Source organism: Ranitomeya imitator, chromosome 5 (genome assembly GCF_032444005.1).
Source record: "Ranitomeya imitator isolate aRanImi1 chromosome 5, aRanImi1.pri, whole genome shotgun sequence".
NCBI classification, from domain to species: Eukaryota; Metazoa; Chordata; class Amphibia; order Anura; family Dendrobatidae; genus Ranitomeya; species Ranitomeya imitator.
The window spans coordinates 262,293,037-262,315,110 of record NC_091286.1 but is presented as its reverse complement, the minus strand read 5'-3'; the positions used below and the strand labels follow the sequence as shown (position 1 = coordinate 262,315,110).

The window sequence follows — 22,074 nt, the reverse complement described above, 5'->3', positions numbered from 1 at the left end:
TGGTATTTTTTGGGGTGTTCAAGATGCGGTTCTGAAACTTGTGGTTGATTGACTTAAATGAGGATGGGTCGGTCGGCCACGGGTTTCAGAGCCGCATCTTGAATATTTTAAAGAATATTGAAGTTCAAAGTCGGTCATTTTTGACCAACAGAACAGCAGGGTTAATTAAAATCTATACAAGTTTGATAATATCATAAACGTACTTACCTCTAGAATCATATTTCTAGGTAATTTTTGCACACAATGAATAATGTAAAAACAAAATACAAAAAAACTATGACAGAAATGCATTTTTTTTCGTTATTTCATCCCACTTGGATTTTTTTCCCATTTTGGTATTTTGTTAAAGGGTTTATGGCATGGTTATTGTTTGCATTTCTTCTTACCTCCTGTATACTGATTAACTGCAGGAAAGTGATCAATGAAAAAATCCTGGAGATAATGGAAGCCATCTAAAAAAGAGAAATAAAAAGGGAGATTACATCTAGCAGGAAATTATGAAAATGCAGCATTGTTTATAAATTCTATAGATTCTATACTAGTATTAAAGTGTAAAATCAATATAGCTATTTTTACCCACCTTCCCCAAATTCATTAACGACACTAAAAGCATCTCTCAAGACACTCTGAAGATAGTCAGGTGAACCTAAAGGAGTCAAATTACAATTGAATAACAGTATTGAAGAGTTAGCTAAAATGCAGGCAAAGCATAAAATAAAGCAAAGACATGTAACTTTAATAATTAAAGGATCTCTTCAGCATCTGGCAGCTAACTGATATATCATGTGACAGATTGCTGTCAGAAGATGAGGAGCAATAACTTATTAAATTATGTTGGTAATATAATAGGAATCATACCATTTTCTAAAATAGATTAAACGATGAGAAGGGTTTAAAAGGTATTGCCAGATCACGCAAAATGTGCTTCATCAGAACTTTACAGAAAGCTCAATTTCAGTTTCTCCTATGCACATTATGATGTTTCAAAACAGACATGGAGTTCTCCACTACTTCCCTGTGTGTTTGGCTACTTTCACACTAGTGTTTTTTGACGTACGTCACAATGCGTCGTTTTGGAGTAAAAACGCATCCTGCAAAGTTGCCCGCAGGATGAGTTTTTTCTCCATAGACTTTCATTAGCGACGCATTGCAACGTATCGCCACACGTCGCATCCATCATGCGACGGATGCATCGTGTTTTGGTGGACCGTCAGCACAAAAAAAAGTTCCATGTAACGTTTTTTGGTGCGTCGAGTCCACCATTTCCGACCGCGCATGCGCGGCTGGAACTACACCCCTTCCTCCCCTTACCTTACAATGGGGCAGCGGATGCGTTGTAAAACTGCATCTGCTGCCCACGTTGTTTTTTTTTTTTCTCAGTTTGCGTCGGTACGTCGGGCCGACGCATGGCAATGGCCCCGTACCGACGCTAGTGTGAAAGTAGCCTTAGTGAGGTGTATCATTGAGCTTAGATAATAAAAAGAGGTGGGCAGACCTTTTATCGTTTCACTGAAACATGAAGGAGGAAGCATGAAAGCGTTATAGCTAACACAGGAGAACAACGAGAGCACATCATGGCATCCAAAATTGGGCCATTCGTGCAGTTGGTAGAATTAAAGTATTTATTATAAGTTTAATTAAACATTTCATGTAATTTGAGTTGTTATGACTCATAGATATGTTATTTGTAGAGAAAAATGGAACAAAACATAGAATTGTTGGGTGATGTGACCCTCAACATTCAATTATAGACAGGATTTAATGGCATGAGTTGGTTCTTACCCATGGGAATTTCCATTAGCCTGGGCAGTCAGTTAGAAATAGACACATTCCGCATGATGCTTTGCAGTTAGCAACAAAATTTTTACATTGAAGCAGAATTAAATTAAACCTTTAATCACAACATTATTGAAGCCACATTTTCATTAAATATACTAGCTTAATAGCCACTTAATATAGAATCCACATGAAGAGATATAACAAGGGTATTCTTTGCATAGTGGATAATGAATTTTTACTGATTAGCCTAATAGATTGATATACTAATTTTCCACAAGACATAAAGTAAATCTTGCATTAATCATTCTGAAGCATGCAAGGATTAACGACAGTTAAAGCTGGATCTTTAGGTTGAGCAGTACCACGACAAAAAGAATAGCAGCTTTTCAGATTATTCAGGCTAAGTGTCAGGATGATAAAATACAGCAGGGCACTGCTTAGAAAAAGAGCATTTTGTTAAAAATCAGCTGTTTTACAGAATTAACTTCCAGTTGACATTAGCACACAGGTTATTGGAGTAAAAGACAATGTATTCAATGGTGAATGTGCTCAGAGAACTTACCTTCCCTTTCAGGGATAATTTCTTTATGTTCTGAAAGAATCAATCAGTAAGAAAATACTGTTAAAGAAAATCCTGTTATACTTTGAAGGTACTTTAGGAGTTTTTAATACAAGTGTATCTCATGGAAAAGTATTTTACAACTACTGTTAATTAGAACTATCAGGACCACAGACTTTATCCTGACATTGCATCTACATAGAAAACATATTACAACTATATTTCCTTAGTGCAGAATTGGATAAACTAAAAATGTCTGATAATAACATCCTAAGTAACATATTAAATCGAATCTGTCACCACATTTGACCAATCTATACTATTAATATGGGCATACAGGTTAAAGACTGATGAGGAGAGTAATAAAACCTACAAAATATCCATAGCCAAAACGGAATATATCCCCCCTATGGCTAAATCTATATACCCAAAAATGGCTCGAAAAGAGCAACGCGATCTAGAATCTCTATGGTCAAAATAGTGATAAGCGACACTCTTGAAGCCCATATAGTAAATGTGTGTCCCAAAGGATCGCAAAACAACAGGAGGGGATAATTATAGTACAAAAGTTAATTTTATTAGACATATAATGATGCACAAACATACGACAAAATTACAAAAGCGGCATACTTGGAAAAATTGCAGCTAAAAGACCTATTGGCACCATAAGGATTGCATAAATTGGCGCCAAAATATGGAGAAAGATGGACGTCTCTCGGAGAACACAGCCGCACACAAGATATAGAGAGGTAAATAGCAGAAATGAGGAAAATAACCAACTTATGACTCGCTAAAATAGGTAGTCATATACAATTTAGAGACAATAAATATTCCATGGCTCTCTATAAAATTAGTTCCCATGCCCAATGATAGTTCTAACTAATAGCTACCTGAAAACTACATAGTTTACTAAGTGCTCAATGGAAATGCGTGGCCGCTCAAAAACGAGGTAAATATCTAAGTGATTAGCGGCACTTAGTGAGCCCAGATAATGAGTACCGGTATCCAGTGAAAAGAATGTGCAGTTTTTACAACAGGCTAGCATTAGGTCTGTCTGCAATGCCAGAGCAGGTATTAATCATGATAGAAATTAAGTACTTTACCTTGCGACATGGTGCTCTCTGTGTGCCGCCGTGTCTATGAGATACACTAAGCCTTGACGCGCGCTTCGTCGAAGCCGTAGGTGGTGAAACGAGCGTCGAGGCTTAGCATCAGGTATAATCACACATAGCTCTACAGTGAGATCAGGAGAGCAGAGAGCGGCCATTACACATCACACTGGTAACAACCCATTCATGTAAAATAAGCTCTGGAGGCAGAGTTATCTTCCAGGCAGCAACCTTCCCATAGCCTGGAAGATGTAATTTATATAAAGTGATAAAGGATGATTTCTCAACAAGGCATCTAATATGAGGCATACAGACAGGGCTTTTTCAGCAATCTATAGCCTGTATGTCCATATTAATAGTTTAGATAAGTCAAATATGGTCACAGATTTTCTTTAACAGATGTTAAAGCAAGAACTGGTTGAAAATGAGAAGAACAGTAAGTTGTTATTGCATCATTCCTCCTTTAACACACGTAATTGGTTGGGATACAATACTTACAAGGACTAAAAAGCTCATTTTTTGAGTATCCAACTAGTATATTATGAGTTAAAAAGGGGGGAAGGTTCCTTACTCAAGGCTATTCTGACTTGAAAGCTCAGAACATGCATACATTCCATGGACCCTTCTAACAAAAAAATAATAATGTGCAAAGAAGACAACTCTTGAATGCAGATTGTTTGTTCTTATTTCATTATAGTTTCAATTCTCAACCCTCCTTTTCCTTTTTTTAGCACCAATTTTGTCTATTGAACCCTTTCTTTACAATATCTTACAATGGCCTACAAATATTCTCCAGGTCATACATATTTCACAATTATGTCGTTGATAAGATGTCGAGTGCAATCTGTAATACTACCATGTTGATCCAGAGAAAGGCAAAAAACAAACATGAGTCCAGGATCACCGTTGTAAATTCAGAAATGTGGAATACATCATTTTTAATGTTATCTTTTAAAGAAAGTCATCCAGGCCTGTCTTGATCTCATCCGAGTAAATGTGTATTACATTTACAATTAAACTAAAAAGTAATAAACAATTTATACAAAATTATTTTGGCTATTTCTGCTAAGAATAAAGTCATGAAATCATAGCGGGGTTGCATGAGGTTACACTGTGTGACGTATTTTGACCTACTTGTTGAAAAAAAAACATTATTTTCAACCCAGTGGGAATAAATAAGTCTAACATTTGATTCTGTGTTGTGAAGCTGAAAGCAGCAGAAAGTCATTACTGTCGCTCTTCTTTGCATCAAAACCAGAAAAAGAAATAGAGAAATAACAGATTACATGAAAACTGACCGCACATATTGATTTCCCATTTTGTGTTTTAAAGGAGTATTTAAGCTGATAATGTAATATAAATAAAGAAGTAATTAAACAAACATTATTCGCCTGATCTTTATCCCAACACTTCTGCATTGACCCTCCAGTGGTGCTTCTAGCCCTAGTTTATAAGTTGGTGGCCCATCACTGCTATAGCCAATCAGTGGCGACATCATTTTTATGGCTTCATGGCTGTCATCACTAGTAGTACTACTACATACATGCATACTAGTAGTATGGCACATGAATGCTGAAGCACTCAAGTGCCGTTTGCATATAAAAGAAGACTAGGAGAAGCATCGGAGGGTCAACACTAATGAGTACTGTGTCTTGCATTCAATAATAATGGCAAATGTTTTTCTTTTACATTTCAATGGTGGACTATGCAGTTATTATACTATTGTGTTTTACTCCAAGGTTATTGACACATTTTAGAATAGAATTTAAGAATCTTACAATGAATAAGTGCAGCAAATAAAGTATAACACATAAAAAGGAAAACTGTTTTTTCACTGCCTGACAGATTTAATTGTAATTTTTATCTAGAAAATTAGATCATATATCACGATTTGTAATCCATATTCTTTGCATATTTAGTAGAGATGAACAAATCTTTTCAAGAAAATTTAATTTTCCTTTAATTTCACAAAAATAAAATCAGATTTGCCAGAAAACAACTTTTTTTGCTTGCTAATTAGTGCAAATCCAACAATATGGTGACTAGTCGGCCACCATTTAGCTGGATTTAAAATTGGATGAGTTAAAAAATAGTAAAACAAAATAATACTCTTCTCGACTCTCACCTTGTCTGTGTAAGGGGGTGACACGGTTCGTCACGTGCCCCCCATAGTCTGAACAAGTGCATAGATGTCACGTGCGGCCCACTGAAGTGTTAGTAATACTAATGTAATGTGTGGTTCCCTACTGTTATTTATTGTGTGTTATATATTGTGATATGATGTATTTAATATGCTTAAGATTAGGGAGAGATTAGTAATAGTTGCAGGACTATAGGGGGATTAGTTTAGAGGGGGGCATATTAGAGTAGGAACAGGCAAGGAAGGTTAGTTACATACAGGCAGCAAAGGAGTTAAGTAGATGGGAGGGGCACAGAGCAGAGCAGCATGCAGCAGGAGGATTTAGGAGAAACACTTTCTGGTTAATAGAGAGTTCCCGGGCAGCTTGTCCAAAGGCAAGATGCATGTAGAATGCAGGATTTATATTGCCAGGACAATGGAGCAGCTATGGCTGGAGGGAGTCCCAGGATAGGAACCAGTGTGGATGGCCACCAGTGATCAGAGGTCAAATCAAGGAGGATTCGGGGTTCATGACCGGGAAAGGTGGAGCTGAGAGAGCTATCCTAGCACCTCTTCCTAAGGAAGCCGGACCTGGGACACGAGTAGAACTGGTGGGCCAGAGTATGTGTGGGACAAAGTAAGTACAGGAGATGAAAGAATTTGTCAGGTTGAATCAGGTCTGTCTGAAGGACAGGGAGAGAGAGGAGATGCCACTCTGTGTGAACTGTGCAGCTAATTTTATGGCTGCATTGCAGTTTATTAAAGTTCAACTGTTGGAAAAATACCTCTTCTCTGAAGTGTTTTGTGGAGCCTACGTGATAGCAGCCGAAAGGAATTTGACAGAGCCTGTGAGTGTGCTGTGGTGCATGTTACGCATCCTGTACAAGGAACTTTATTTAACTTTTCATGAGCAAGTTGCCGGGGTGCTCACTGACTGTTGCTTAGTGGACTTGCCCATGGCTGCCACCCCGTGCCACCTTGTTACATCTGCACAGATCCCTGCTTTGTCATTCAGGTCTAGTCTTCATTCACAGGCCTCCAATCTATTTCATACCAAGAGTCTTGTCAGGTCTCAGGTATCTCAATGCCTGCTAGGCTTTGTGGCTTTATGACTTTTCAGCAACAGCACAAGGTCTAGTAGGCACTAGAGACACTGAAGACCAAACAGGATACATCGCATGAAGAATACCAACAGCCTGTGAATAAAGATCGGAATAAGAAAGAGGGCAGTTGTGCAGAAAAGGTGAGGCACAGCGGTGTTGGAAGTGTCGTAGATCAGACGGAACCTGTGACATGAAGAAGACCGCTAGTCTTAGAATAAAGACCAGGAAGGAATAATAAAGCAACGAGCTGTGTGGACAAGGCGATGGCTAGTGAGAGGTGGTGGCCACACCAACCTGACGTACACTACACCACACACCAACCTGACGTACTGTATATCAGGTGGGTATGTGGTGTATGTCAGGATAGTGTGTGTGGTGTATTCTACACCACACACACCAACCTGACGTACACTACACCACACCACACACCCACCTGAACTACACTACACCACACACACCAACCTGATGTAGTGTGTCAGGTTGGTGTGTGGTGTCGTGTACTGTAGTCAGGATGGTGTGTGGGGTAGTGTACATCAGGTTGGTGTGTGGTGTATACTACACCACATGTACAATGCTGGCTTTCACAACAGGAGTGTATTAATAGGCTTGGGGTCTTCGGCACACCCTTGGTTATCATGACAACACATCAGCACCTCATTATCATGTCACAGGCGAAAAACTGGAGTTTGGAATAACACACCCCCTGCCAGCACGTGTTAAATGCCACTGTCAGAGACTGACAGCAAGATTTAACAGGTTAACAGCCATGGGTGGAGCTTTCATTCACATTAAATCAAGCAGGCATATGCCGGGAAAGATGCTGGCTTGATGTGTGAGCCGGTATCAAAGTCAGAGAGCCTGCAAATGACATGCTGGTAATGCATGTGTCGGTAAGGTGCTAAAAAGCTCTTTGGTATGGTAAGACTCACTAACATAATGAAACACATTTGACTTACATAAAAAAATAGAATCCAAAATTTATTTTCATTCCAAACTTAAGTGAACAGCTGACTTTGAATTTCAACAGATTCACTCATCATTATTATTTAGTATTTATACCTCAAATGTGAATCAGTTATTTACTTGCCTATTTTTTAAATGAGTTGTGTGCTATATTTGAGCTTTTTAACCAGACAGTTAACCCCAGACATGACTTTCATGACAGATTCTGCTGATAGATTTGATTGGGAAACTAATATATTTAAGAACAGCAGAAACAGTAATCTAACACGTTGAATTATTATCTGCTCAATGCTTTTTTCCCCTGAGATAAGCAGGCATGCAGGTGTAAAATATAGCTGCTGCTGGCTGAAAGATTATTATGTCTATAGTCAGCTCAAGGGTGGCTTTCTGTTTATAAGAAATTTTACCTCCATTCATAGCAAGATACAGCTACAAATTATATTATATATATATATATAAATATATGAAGAAAAAAAGTGAAGCAGCACAAAAAATAAAGAGAAATGTGGACTTTATTGCCTGGATGGCGTGGCGATGTTTCGGATGCAAGATCCTTTCTCAAGCCTGATAAAATCAGATTAACTCAGGTGTGTCCATTCCATACGCTCCGATCATACAATTAATATATGCATATTACCTAAGAACTGCACGCCACGACTCTCGGCGTCTACCCGCGCACACTGCGCATGTCCGTGACGTCAGGGCCAAACAAAGCCCATAATGCCACAGCTCGCAGCTGCGCAAAGCAGCGCCGAAGGTCCGGCCGCCATCTTTGAACAGGGAAAACTTCGCCCATAGGGAACACCGGCTTCACAACTATTAGAACTCTTACATTATACAAATATCTTATTATAACGTGTAGGAATGGACTCATATTTATGGGCCAACACTGTTATGGCCATACTAGGCTCAAAATTGTACCAAGCCTTAATGTCGAGCACCACCACACAGACCAACATGCAGAAGATACACTTCATATAGAGGAATGGAATGTGCTAAACTCCGAAAGGACCAGGACATAAGTCCAATATGAGGTCACACGGACTCAGGTGCTCACACTAACAAGTGTAGCATTTCGTTCTAGCGCCGGACATGGAGAACTTAGGGGGCAAACACCTCCCGCATCTCTCCTATCCAGTCGCCACGAAACCCATAGTCCACATAAACTGGCCACATATACAAATTCCTAAACAACTATGCAAACATACAGCCATATCGTGGTAGCTCCTGATATTTATCATTTGTTCTTTATTACAATGCATAGGTCTTTATACCCAATGAGTCCCAATCAATATGAAGAAAAAAAGTGAAGCAGCACAAAAAATAAAGAGAAATGTGGACTTTATTGCCTGGATGGCGTGGCGACGTTTCGGATGCAAGATCCTTTCTCAAGCCTATATATATATATACGGTACAGATCAAAAGTTTGGACACACCTTCTCATTTAAAGACTTTTCTGTATTTTCACGACTATGAAAATGGTACATTCACACTGAAGGCATCAAAACTATGAATTAACACATGTGGAATTATATACTTAACAAAAAAGTGTGAAACAACTGAAATTATGTCTTATATTCTAGGTTCTTCAAAGTAGCCACCTTTTGCTTTGATGACTGCTTTGCACACTCTTGGCATTCTCTTGATGAGCTTCAAGAGGTAGTCACCGGGAATGGTTTTCACTTCACAGGTGTGCCCTGTCAGGTTTAATAAGTGGGATTTCTTGCCTTATAAATGGGGTTGGGACCATCAGTTGTGCTGTGCAGAGGTCTGGTGGATATACAGCTGATAGTCCTACTGAATAGACTATTAGAATTTGTATTATGGCAAGAAAAAAGCAGCTAGGTAATGAAAAACGAGTGGCCATCATTACTTTAAGAAATGAAGGTCAGTCAGTTCGAAAAATTGGGAAAACTTTGAAATTGTCCCCAAGCCATATCAAACAAATTTTACCTCTCATGAAGCTGTGTATCACTGGGATCCATTGAAGCATTTCAGAGTTATTACCTCATAAATTGACACTAATCAAAATGGTAAAATTTGGCCTGGTCATGAAGGCGAAAACAGGCTTGGGAGTTGAACACATTAAAGAAGTTTTGAAATTCCTGGAGAAAATCTGTGCAAGCAAGTGAATTCAATTTCTGCTGTTCCCTAATTAATAGTAAGGCCGGAGTCACAGCGAGAGTCTCACTGGTTAAAAACTAGCTCTGGCACCGGCACTCCGGAGCGGAGCGTGCAGCTCCATGTATTGCTATGCGGCTGCACACTCCGCTCTGGAGTGCCGGTGCCAGAGCTTGTTTTTATCCAGCGAGACTCGGCCATATCTCGCTGTGTGTGATCCCGGCCTAAAGATTCAATACACATGGTATGAAACAATAAACTAAATAGCATGTAATAAATGCATTTTTAAAAGTTACCTTCTTTTGCTTTTTCCTTTGATACTTTTTTCTCAATTATTTTTTCTTTTTCTGAAAGATAGACAGTTTTAAGTTGTGCAATATCAATTATGATGAATTACTCGCCACATGAGCAAATGCATATTTCAATTCTGTCAAGATTCTTATTCAACAAGTGGTTATTTGAAAATCTTTACATGTACTTGAGTAAGTACATTTTTAAAAGTTATGGCCCCAATTCATCATTTGCGCTTTTTTTGTTAAAATTCTTTGCTCTTGTTTTTTTTTGTCTTGTATTAGTTGCGATTTTTGACGCCAAATTCATCAAAGTGGTTCAAAATTAAGACAATTTTTTTGGTGTACCTAAAAATACACCAGGCAGGGACTGGATTGAAGTTCTGCCAAATTTTGAGACTTTTTAAAAAGTTACAATTGATTAATCAGTCAAGAACATCGGAAGTCTTTAAACTTTGCCATAAACCGGAAAGCAAAAAAACTAATTTGAGCACATATAAAATATGTGAAAAAGGGGCACAAATAGAATAATGAATTGGATGGAAACAAAAATTAAGGTGCAAAATAAACAAAATTAGACAAAAACAGGAGCAAATGCAATGATGAATTGAGACATACAGTATATGTTCATTGAGTACAGAATCGCTTAGCATATTTTCATAAAATAACTGAGCTTAATTAAATAGTATTAGATACCTTTAAATATTTTCATTTTTAAATTTAATATTATTTATATTAAAAAACTAAATGGATAAGTTATGCCATTTATTCACAAATGTTACTGAGTTCTCATTCTTTTTGGGGAGATCACTTCAGTAGTTATCTAATTATTATAGAAAGCAAAATTACATGTAAACGCCCAAATTCATCAAAGTGATCATGACAACATTTTGGCATAATACTCTTTTGAAAGGTCATACACTCTTTCTACTTTTGGAGTCCACATGTGTAGTTCATGATGGACGACCATTTTTAATCCAGTCCCTTTTCAGTTGTAAAAAAACCCTAAAGATATGAATTAGGATAGAAACTGGTATGCATGCTGCATGTAAGCGCATGTTCACACTGGCCACTGAACAGAAAAAAAACAGACAGAAGCATATTGATTGAATACTTTGCAGTAAATAAATAACAGCAATAGTGAATGAAAATAATATATGGTACTTAGTTAAAGGGAACCTGTCACCCCGAAAATCGCGGGTGAGGTAAGCCCACCGGCATCAGAGGCTTATCTACAGCATTCTCTACCTGTTACCTGAAAGAGGAGAAAAAGACGTTAGATTATACTCACCCAGCTGCGGTCCCGCTGCTGGTCCAGTCAGATGGGTGTCTCTGGTCCGCTGCGGTGCCTCCCATCTTCATTTCAAGACGTCCTCTTCTGATCTTCAGCCATGGCTCTGGCGCAGGCGTACTTTGTCTGCCCTGTTGAGGGCAGAGCAAAGTACTGCAGTGCGCAGGAGCCGGGCCTCTCTGACCTTTCCGGCGCCTGCACACTCCATATATTATGGCCCCATAGATGCTCCATATAACGCTGTTCCCCCACATATAATGCTCCATACAATTCATTATGGCCCCATAGATGCTCCATCCATAATATGGAGCATCTATGGGGCCATAATGAATTGTATGGAGCATTATATGTGGCGGCACAGCTTTATATGGACTCCCTATAAAGCTGTGCCACCACATATAATGCTCCATATAACGCTGTGCCTGTGCCGCCACATATAATGCTCCATACAATTCATTATGGCCCCATAGATGCTCCATATAACGCTGTGCCGCCACATATAATGCTCCATACAATTCAATATTACCCCATAGATGCTCCATCCATTCCATAATATGGAGCATCTATGGGGCCATAATGAATTGTATGGAGCATTATATGTGGCGGCACAGCTTTATATGGACTCCCTATAAAGCTGTGCCGCCACATATAATGCTCCATATAACGCTGTGCCTGTGCCGCCACATATAATGCTCCATACAATTCATTATGGCCCCATAGATGCTCCATATAACGCTGTGCCGCCACATACAATGCTCCATACAATTCATTATTACCCCATAGATGCTCCATCGGATGGAGCATCTATGGGGTAATAATGAATTGTATGGAGCATTATATGTGGCGGCACAGCTTTATATGGACTCCCTATAAAGCTGTGCCACCACATATAATGCTCCATACAATTCATTATGGCCCCATAGATAGATGCTCCTGCTCCATATATAACGCCTGTGCCGGCGCCACATATAAATGCTGCTGCAATAAAGAAAAAAGACATACTCACCTCGGCTCGACTCTCGTCTCTGCCTGCCTGCTGGTCCTCACCGTCCCGTCTCTCCGCACTGACTGATCAGGCAGAGGGCGGCGCGCACACTATACGTCATCGCGCGCTCTGACCTGAACAGTCAGAGCGCAGAGACGGGAAGATGGAGCGGCACCCGGCGTGTGGATCGTGGACAGGTAAATATGATACTCACCTGCTCCTGGCTCCTTCTTCCAGACCCGGACTGTGGACAGATGGTCTCTGCAGACTCCGGGCAGTGGCGGGCGCCGGGCACGGCAGCTTCTGAGCTTCTTCACCAGCGGTCATGTCACTCGCTGGGTACCGCGGCGCTGGCCTGGCGCTCATTACAAAATGATCCATGCAGCGGCAGGCTGCAGCAGTCACAACAATGCCGATTGCCGACGTGCCATGTATGTCCGTCGGGTCGGGCCCCCTCCCGCTCTGGGCCCCGCTGCGGTTGCACCGGTTGAACCGGCGGTATGTCCGCCCCTGAGTAAAACAGGATCATACCGTGCTAAAGAGAAATGTCTCTGCTGAGGAATCTATATACCAATAGGTGGAGTATACAAAAGTTGCCCCTACTAATAAACTACCCGCTGAGTCTCTGCTAAATGTGATGGGAAAAATTGGAAGGATAAGTGCACTGTGATAAACATTATGCTGAGCACAACGTGGTACCAGAGGTGTTGGCACTAACCAATACGAGTCTGACTCACCGAGGTCTGATGATAGACGTAGTGCCAGAGGTACCAAGGATCCGAGCGCCTGGAAAGTAAGTCCAGCACATGAGACGCTGATCCTGAGGAACAAGTACTGGGAAGCCAGCGCCAGGTGGCAGCAGGCAACCCTGATGAAGAAGGACTGCGTTCCTTTGAAACGTGTCAGTTGTCCGCTTGGTCCCAGTGTTGCTCCACAATTTTTGTGACATCACACAGTGAGCGCTCCCCTCGCCATTTTTTTTTTTTTAGCGCAACTTTTGTATACTCCATTTATTGGTATATAGATTCCTCAGCACAGACATTTCCCTTTAGCGCGGTATCATCCTGTTTTACTAATATTGTTTACTTACATTGACAGCCCTGGCATCTGGCTGTTTTGATACTAGCAGCAAAGGGTATCTTTTCTATTGGTAGCGCTGGTGTTTTCCTTTGTTGTATACAGATATATAAATATTTTTTCTGTCTTTTTTTGCAATACATGGGGCTTAATTTTAATGCAATTTTTATATTTGTTTTTACCTATACAGATCATGCTCACATCATCCAGTTTTTACGGATACATTACAACTCTGTAACATAGGAAACTACTTGTTTTTCTAATTGTTATTCTCTGCTGATGTATAAAAACAGATGCAATATGGATTGCATAAGGATGACAATACAGATGGAAAATTGTTTTCTTTTCTTGATGAAAATTGGATTATTTTTTTTTACACTCTTGTGTTAACCTTAAAAAAATATTGTTTTTATAAAGCAAAGTTAAGTATACCTGTGACTTTCTCTGTTTCTTTTACTGCTGTTACATTTGCTGCAATTAGAAGAATAATGAATCTATTAATAAAAATGCCCCTAATGAGCAGAGAAAATAAATATTCATAGAAGCAACCTATGGAGTGAATTCCATGCACTAAAGTTAAAAATATCCGCAATAAACAAATGTGAGTTGTCTTTAGCAAGCTAATTGGCTTCACATAGATGATAAAAAGGTCCTTCATTGCTAATATAAAGGACATTTAAGAAAATACCTTCTTTCTTTCCAGGTTTATCTTCAACTTTGGCTGCTAATAATAAAAAAAAAGAAAATAGAATGCAGAATTAATACATCAATTAACATAGCAAGTTAAAGTGTAAACTATCAATAAGACGGTATACTTTCTTACCTGTAGTTATCTTTTTCTTGGATTTTCCTTCTGTGATATTCTTTGCAGCTAAAATTCAAATATGCATGTTCATTTAGTGTGGAACCATGGCATAAATTGACATAAAGACAGTGTCAGACAACTTTCTATGCAATTCCTCAATTTTTTTATTGGTTGTCTTTTGTCTATTATTGTCCCACAGTATACAGCACTCTAGATTGTATAGATGAAAATGTTCAGTTTTTGCTTAAAAATTAATTCTTATTTTTTAGTGAATCTTCACTTCAAGAAAAGTGCATCATCTGGTGCTATAACTATAACTCATTTCCAGGAAAATGCTAAAAATGTGAAGTCCCTAATGACCCATAATGTGGGCTTTTAAAAAGTATGTGTGTTAAAGCACATGGAGTCTGTATATGTTACTGACTTGGGTCACAGCTGCGCATTAACAAAATATTTCTAGGTCAAAACTATTTTAATATAGTGAGAAATTTTCTGCTTGCTTATATGGTCAGACTATGAACATTTCTTTCTTATTACGGTATATACTCGAGTACACCATGTGCAGAATTATTAGGCAAGTTGTATTTTGATCACATGATACTTTTTATACATGTTGTCCTACTCCAAGCTGTTCAGGCTTGAGAACCAACTACCAATTAAGTAAATCAGGTGATGTGCATCTCTGTAGTGAGGAGAGGTGTTGTCTAATGACATCAAAACCCTATATTAGGGCAGTCTCACACGTCCAGATAATTCCGGTACCGGAAAAATTGGTACCAGAATTATCTGTGTCCGTGTGCTGGTGCGTTTCTGTGGCACATCAGTGTGGCACACGTGCGGCACACATGTGCCCATTGGGTACCACACGCACCGTGCTGGGTACCACACGTACCAGCATCTGGTGCTGAAGCCCCATTCATATCTTCCCTGCAGCAGCGTTTGCTGTAGAGAAGATATGAATAATTGTGTTTAAAATAAAGATCTATGTGCCTGTATGTGGTCACGTGGGGCCGCTCATTTACAGTAATGAATATGTGGCTCCACCCCTATGGGAGGTGGAGCCGCATATTCATGACTGTAATCGACGGCACCACGTGACCGCTGATACAGTAGAAGATGCGGCCAGAACAGGAAGCAGCGCCGGCGAGGGAGCGAGCCGGGTGAGTATTTTCAGAACAGCGGGGAGGTGGGGGGGCGCACAGGTGGTGGGAGGGCAGGGGGCACATAGATCTTTATTTTAAACACAATTATTCATATCTTCCCTACAGCAAACGCTGCTGCAGGAAAGATATTAATTGCGGCTTCAGCACCAGTGGGGGGGACAGCGCTTAATGTAGCGCTGTCTCCTGCACGGCACACGGACTGCACACGGACAACGTCCGTGTGCGGTACATGTTTTACACGGACCCATTGACTTTAATGGGTCCATGTAATACGTGCGTTCCCATGAACACTGACATGTCTCCGTGTTTGGCACACGGAGACACAGGCCGCAAAAAATCAATGACATCTGAACAGATGCGTTGATTTTAATGTGTCTACTTGTGTCAGTGGCTCCGGTACGTGAGGAAACTGTCACCTCACGTACCGGAGCCACTGATGTGTGAAACCGGCCTAAGGTGTGCTTAGTTATTAGGCAACTTCCTTTCCTTTGGCAAAATGGGTCAGAAGAGAGATTTGACGGGCTCTGAAAAGTCCAAAATTGTGAGATGTCTTGCAGAGGGATGCAGCAGTCTTGAAATTGCCAAACTTTTGAAGCGTGATCACCAAACAATCAAGCGTTTTAATGGCAAATAGCCAACAGGGTCGCAAAAAGCGTGTTGGGCAAAAAAGGCACAAAATATCTGCCCATGAATTGGGGAAAATCAAGCATGAAGCTGCCAAGATGCCATTTGCCACCAGTTTTGCCATAGTTCAGAGCTGCAACGTTACTGGAGTATCAAAAAGCACAAGGTGTGCGCTACTCAGTGACATGGCCAAGGTAAGGGAGGCTGAAAAACGACCACCTTTGAACAAGAAACATAAGATAAAACATCAAGACTGGGCCAAGAAATATCTTAAGACTGACTTTTCAAAGGTTTTATGGACTGATGAAATGAGAGTGACACTTGATGGGCCAGATGGATGGGCCAGAGGCTGGATCAGTAAAGGGCAGAGAGCTCCACTCCGACTCAGATGCTTGCAAGGTGGAGGTGGGTTACTGGTATGGGCCAGTATCAGAAAAGATGAACTTGTGGGACCTTTTTGGGTTGAGGATGGAGTGAAGCTCAACTCCCAGACCTACTGCCAGTTTCTGGAGGACAACTTCTTCAAACAATGATACAGGAAAAAGTTGGTATCGTTCAAGAAAAACATGATTTTCATGCAGGACAATGCTCCATCACATGCCTCTAACTACTCCACAACGTGGCTGGCCAGTAAAGGTCTCAAAGAAGAAAAAATAATGACATGGCCCCCTTGTTCACCTGATCTGAACCTCATAAAGAACCTGTGGTCCCTCATAAAATGTGAGATCTACAGGGAGGGAAAACAGTACACCTCTCGGAACAGTGTCTGGGAGGCTGTGGTGGCTGCTGCACGCAATAATGATCATAAACATAAACTGACAGAATCTATGGATGGAAGGTTGTTTGGTGTCATCATAAAGAAAGGTGGCTATACTGGTCACTAATTTTGGGGGGTTTGATTTTCGCATGTCAGAAATGTTTATTTCTAAATTTCATGCAGTTATATTGGTTTACCTGGTGAAAATAAACAAGTGACATGGGAATATATTTGGTTCTTATTAAGTTGCCTAATAATTCTGTACAGTAATAGTTACCTGCACAAACAGATATCCTCCTAAGATAGTTAAATCTTTAAAAAAAACACTCCAACTTCCAAAAATATTAAGCTTTGATATTTGAGTCTTTTGGGTTGATTGAGAACATAGTTGGGCAGCACGGTAATGCAGTGGTTAGCACAGCAGCCTTGCAGCGCTGGAGTCCTGGGTTCAAACCCCACCAAGGACAACATCTGCAAAGAGTTTGTATGTTCTCTCCGTGTTTGCGTGGGTTTCCTCCGGGTACTACGGTTTCCTCCCACATTCTAAAGACAGACTGATAGGGAATTTAGATTGTGAGTCCCATCGGGGACAGCAATGATAATGTGTGTAAAGCGCTGCGGAATATGTTAGCGCTATATAAAAATAAAGATTATTATTATTATTATTATAGTTGTTGATCAATAATAAAAATAATCCTCTAAAATACAACTTGCTTAATAATTCTGCACATTGTGTATAAGCCGGCCCGAGTATAAGCCGAGGCTCCTAATTTTGTCACAGAAAACTGGGTATGCTGATTGACTCTATTATAAGCTAGATATGTATTGTCCCCTCATTCCTATCCCGGTATGTGTATGAATGGCTTCCCCCTCCCATCCTTGTATGCATGGCTCCCCTGTCCCATCTTGTATGCATGCCTCAGCTCTCCCCTCCCAACTTTGTATGCTTGACACCCCTATCTCATTTTGTGTGCATGGCTGGGCTCAGCTGAGCTCCCCGTCCTCCCCCATCTTCCTCCTCCATCCTCCTCTGTCCTCCCCTGTCCTCCTCCGCCCTCCCCCATAATCCCCAGTCATACTCACCCTCCTCGCACCGTCGCTGAATGTCCCTGCATCTCTGTTCAGGCCTGGCAGCTTTTTCCTTTGCTGAGCAGTCAAGTAGTACCACTCATTAAGGTCATGAATATGCGCTCCAAGCCTGAGAGTGGAGTTGCGTCCATATTCATGACCTTAATGAGCGGTACCATGTGACAGAGATGCAGCAACAGAGGGTGAATATCGAGGTCTTCAGGAAGCTGGCAGCTGCAGCTGTCAACCGTGCTACAGCCGCAAGATCCCCGCTCCCCCTCTCTGCCAGCTTTCTGGTCCATAATTCGTGTATCCCCTTCAAGACCTTGCCCTTTTCTGTTTTTGAGTTCTCGTTTTTCGCTCCCCTCCTTCCCAGAGCCATAAGTTTTTTATTTTTCCAGCAATATGGCCATGGGAAGGCTCGTTTTTTGCGAGCTAAGTTGCACTTTTGAATGACATAATTGGTTTTAGCATGACGTGTACTAGAAAATGGGAAAAAAATTCCAAGTGCGGTGAAATTGTAAAAAAAATGCAATCCAACACTTGTTCTTTGTTTGGATTTTTTGCTAGGTTCACTAAATGCTATGTTTCGTTTCATCCAAGTGGTAAAAAAATTCCAAACTTTGCTAAAAAAAAACAAACAAATTGTGCCATTTTCCGATACCCGTAGCGTCTCTCCATTTTTCGTGATCTCGGGTCGGTTGAGGGCTTATTTTTTGCATGCCCAGCTTATGTTTTTAATGATGCCATTTTGGTGCAGGTACATTCTTTTGATCGCTCGTTATTGAATTTTAAGGCAATGCCGCGGCAACCAAAAAAAAATGTAATTCTGGCGTTTCTAATTTTTTTCACGCTACGCTGTTTAGCGATCAGGTTAATGCTTTTTTTAATTGATAGATCGGGTGATTCTTAATGAGGTGATACCAAACATGTGTAGGTTTGATTTTTTTTTTTATTGTTTTATTTTGAATAGGGTGAAAGAGGGGTGATTTAAACTTTTATATTTTTTTATTTTTTTCATATTTTTTTAAACTTTTTTTTACTTTTGCCATGCTTCAATAGCCTCCATGGGAAGCTAGAAGCTGGCATAGCCTGATCGGCTCTGCTATTTAGCAGCGATCATCAGATCGCTCCATTGTAGCTGAATTACAGGCTTGCTATAGCGCCGACCACAGGGTGGCACTCACAGAAAGCCGGCATCAGCAACCATAGAGGTCTCAAGGAGACCTCTGGTTGCTATTCCGACACATCGCTGACCCCGATCATGTGACGGGGGTCGGCAATGCACTCATTTCCCACCCGATGGCATGAAGTGTTGGTTAAATGGCTCTGTCAGTGTTTGACAGCGGCATTTAACTAGTTAATAGTGGCGGGTGGATCGCGATTCCACCCGCCGCTATTGCGGGCACATGTCAGCTGTTCAAAACAGCTGACATGTCCCGGCTTTGATGCGGGCTCACCGCCGCAGCACACATCAAAGCTGTAATAGTACAGCGGAGGTCGGGAAGGGGATATGAGCCGAGGGGGGCACTTTCAGCACAAAAAATGTGCTGAAAATCTTGGCATCTTGGCTTATACACAAGTATATACGGTAATTGTTTAGTAAAAGATTAAAAGACTGGCATGGAGAGCTGTATTAGTAAGTGTAGTGTTCTAATTTTCCTTTCATTTTATGATAAATCAGTTATTTAAAAAATCTGCAATTAAGTAAGAACCACTTTATAATATAGGAATATAGCAAATGCTTTTATACTTCAAAGGCACACAAAATCCATAAGTAAAATATTACACATCTTTACCACTTTCTTTCTTTCTTTCCTTCTATATATATACCGCTCTGGCAGAAATTAAGAGACCACAACATCAAAACCCTGTCATGTCAACCCAATCTCCAGACCAGAACCCCATTGAAGATCTCTGGAATGTAATCAAGAGGATGATGGATAGTCACAAGTCAGTAAACATGGAAGAACTGCTTACATTTTTGTGCCAGAAGCAGTGTGAAAGACTGGTGGAAAGCATGCCAAGACGCATGAAAGCTGTGATTAGAAATCATGGTCATTCCACAAAATATTGATTTCTGAACTCTTCCTGAGTTCAAACATTAGTATTGTTGTTTCTAAATGATTATGCAATTGTTTTATTTGCATTATTTCAGGTCTGAAAGCACTGGGTTTTTTATATTGAACATTTTTCTTTGCCAAAAAAAATACATTTATTGCTTGAAAATTCAGAGACATGTTTTCAGAAGTTCATAGAATAAAAGACCAATTTACATTTTACTCAAAAATATACCTATAAAGAGAAAAATCAGACAAACTGAACATTTTGCAGTGGTCTCTTAATTTTTGCCAGAGCTGCATATACAGTTGTGCTCAAAAGTATACATACCCCAGCAGATTTTTTGCTTTCTTGGCCTTTTTTCAGAGAATATGAATGATGACATCAAAACTTTTTTTCCACTCATGGTTGGTGGTTGGGTGAAGTCATTTATTGTCAAATTACGGTGTTTTCTCTTTTTAAATCATAAAGACAACCCAAACCATCCAAATGATTCTGATCAAAAGTTCAAATACCCCATTCCTTAATACCGTGTATTGCCACTTATAACATCAATGGCAGCGTGAAGTCTTTTGTGGTAGTTGTGGATGAGGTTCTTTATTTTCTCAGATGGTAAAGCTGCCTACTCTTTCGACAAAAAGCCCCCAGTTCCTGTAAATTCCTGGGCTGTCTAACATGAACTGCACCCTTGAAATCTCCCCAGAGTGTCTCAATGATATTGAGGTCAGAATACAGAGATGGCTACTCGAGAACCTTCAGTTTGTTCTGCTGTAGCCAATGACAGGTCGACTTGACCTTGTGCTTTGGAACATTGTCATGTTGGAATGTCCAAGTACTTCCCATGCGCAGCTTCCGGGCTGATGAGTGCAAATTTGCCTCCAGCATTTGCTGATAACATGCTGCATTAATCTTTCCTTCCACTTTGAGAAAATTTCATGTGCCTTTGCAGCTTACACAACCGCAAAACATCAGCGATCCATCCTTGTGCTTTACAGTAGGAAAGGTGTTCTTTTCTTCATAGGCCTTGTTGACCTCTCTCCAAATGTAACGTTTATGGTTGTGGCCAAAAAGTACACTTTTGATCTCATCACTCCAAATGACCTTGTTCCAGAAGTTTTGAGGCTTGTCTCTGTGCTGTTTTGCGCATTGTAGGTGAGATACTTTGTGGCATTTGTGGAGAAATGGCTTTCTTCTGGCGACCATGCAGCCCATTTAACTTCAAGTGCCTCCGTATTGTGCATCTTGAAATAGCCACACTGCTAGTTTTCAGAGAGTCCAGTATTTCAGCTAATGTTTTTTGTGGGTTTTTTGTTGGTCTACCTGACCGTTGTTTTTATTTTAAAGAGCCCCTGATTGTTAATCACAGTCTGAATGCTGCTGACTGGCATTATCAATTCCTTGGATATCTTTTTGTATCCCTTTCCTGTTTTGTACAGTTCAACTAACTTTTCCCATAGATCCAGTAATAATTATTTTGCTTTCTCCATGACTCACAATCCAGAAATGTCAGTGGCTGGATGAAAGATGACAAAGTCTGTCTGGATCCCAGAGACTCACTCAGCTTTTATGTACACACACTGATTACAAGCAAACAGATGACAGAGAACGATGTTACCTTTAAAAGCCATTGAAACCCATTTGTGTCAACTACTGTGCATGTTATCAGGCCAAAATCACCAGGGTATGTAAACTTTTGATCAGGGTCATTTGGATGTTTTGGGTTGTCATTATGATTTAAAAAGAGAAAACACAGTAGTTTGACAATAAATGGCTTCACCCATCCACTAACCATGAGTGGGACATGGAAACTTTTGAGCACAACTGTATATATATTGGGCAAGTGTTTTAGGCAACTGTGGAAGAATGCTTTTATAAGATAGAACCTGCTGCTGTTTTTCTACACATCAGTTTTTACATGTTTGTGCGTAGTTGGGTCACTTGTTCTTGTTTCCATGTTGAAGATTCAGTTTTTACTGCAAATCTTCCACGAAGACCACTCCTTGCCAAACTTCTCTGAAAATTATATGGGTTTAGCTGGGTTCTACTGCTTGTGGCCAGTTTTCAGTTGATATCACTGATGGACATCTTCTGATTTCAAAAGTATGATGTGTCTTTCATCTGTTGCACTGAGGTTCCTAGGCGGACCAATGCATCTTTGATGCTTTAAAAGGGCATGAACAGCACTTATGGAAACCTCTGG

General features: G+C 40.3%; 1 protein-coding gene across 25 annotated transcripts in view; it reads right to left on the bottom strand.

The window, feature by feature from the left end:
• LOC138637428 (titin homolog) overlaps positions 1-22,074 on the bottom strand; it is a 1,151,517-nt gene that overhangs the window by 39,051 nt on the left and 1,090,392 nt on the right. For all 25 annotated transcript variants that reach the window (XM_069726100.1, XM_069726106.1, XM_069726124.1 and 22 more), the window contains 7 exons: positions 14,220-14,267; positions 14,085-14,120; positions 13,829-13,867; positions 10,050-10,100; positions 2,342-2,371; positions 581-646; positions 387-452 (listed from right to left, as the gene is read on the bottom strand). In XM_069726100.1, coding sequence (XP_069582201.1) covers positions 387-452; positions 581-646; positions 2,342-2,371; positions 10,050-10,100; positions 13,829-13,867; positions 14,085-14,120; positions 14,220-14,267 — 336 coding nt within the window. The remainder of the gene's footprint in view (positions 1-386; positions 453-580; positions 647-2,341; positions 2,372-10,049; positions 10,101-13,828; positions 13,868-14,084; positions 14,121-14,219; positions 14,268-22,074) is intronic.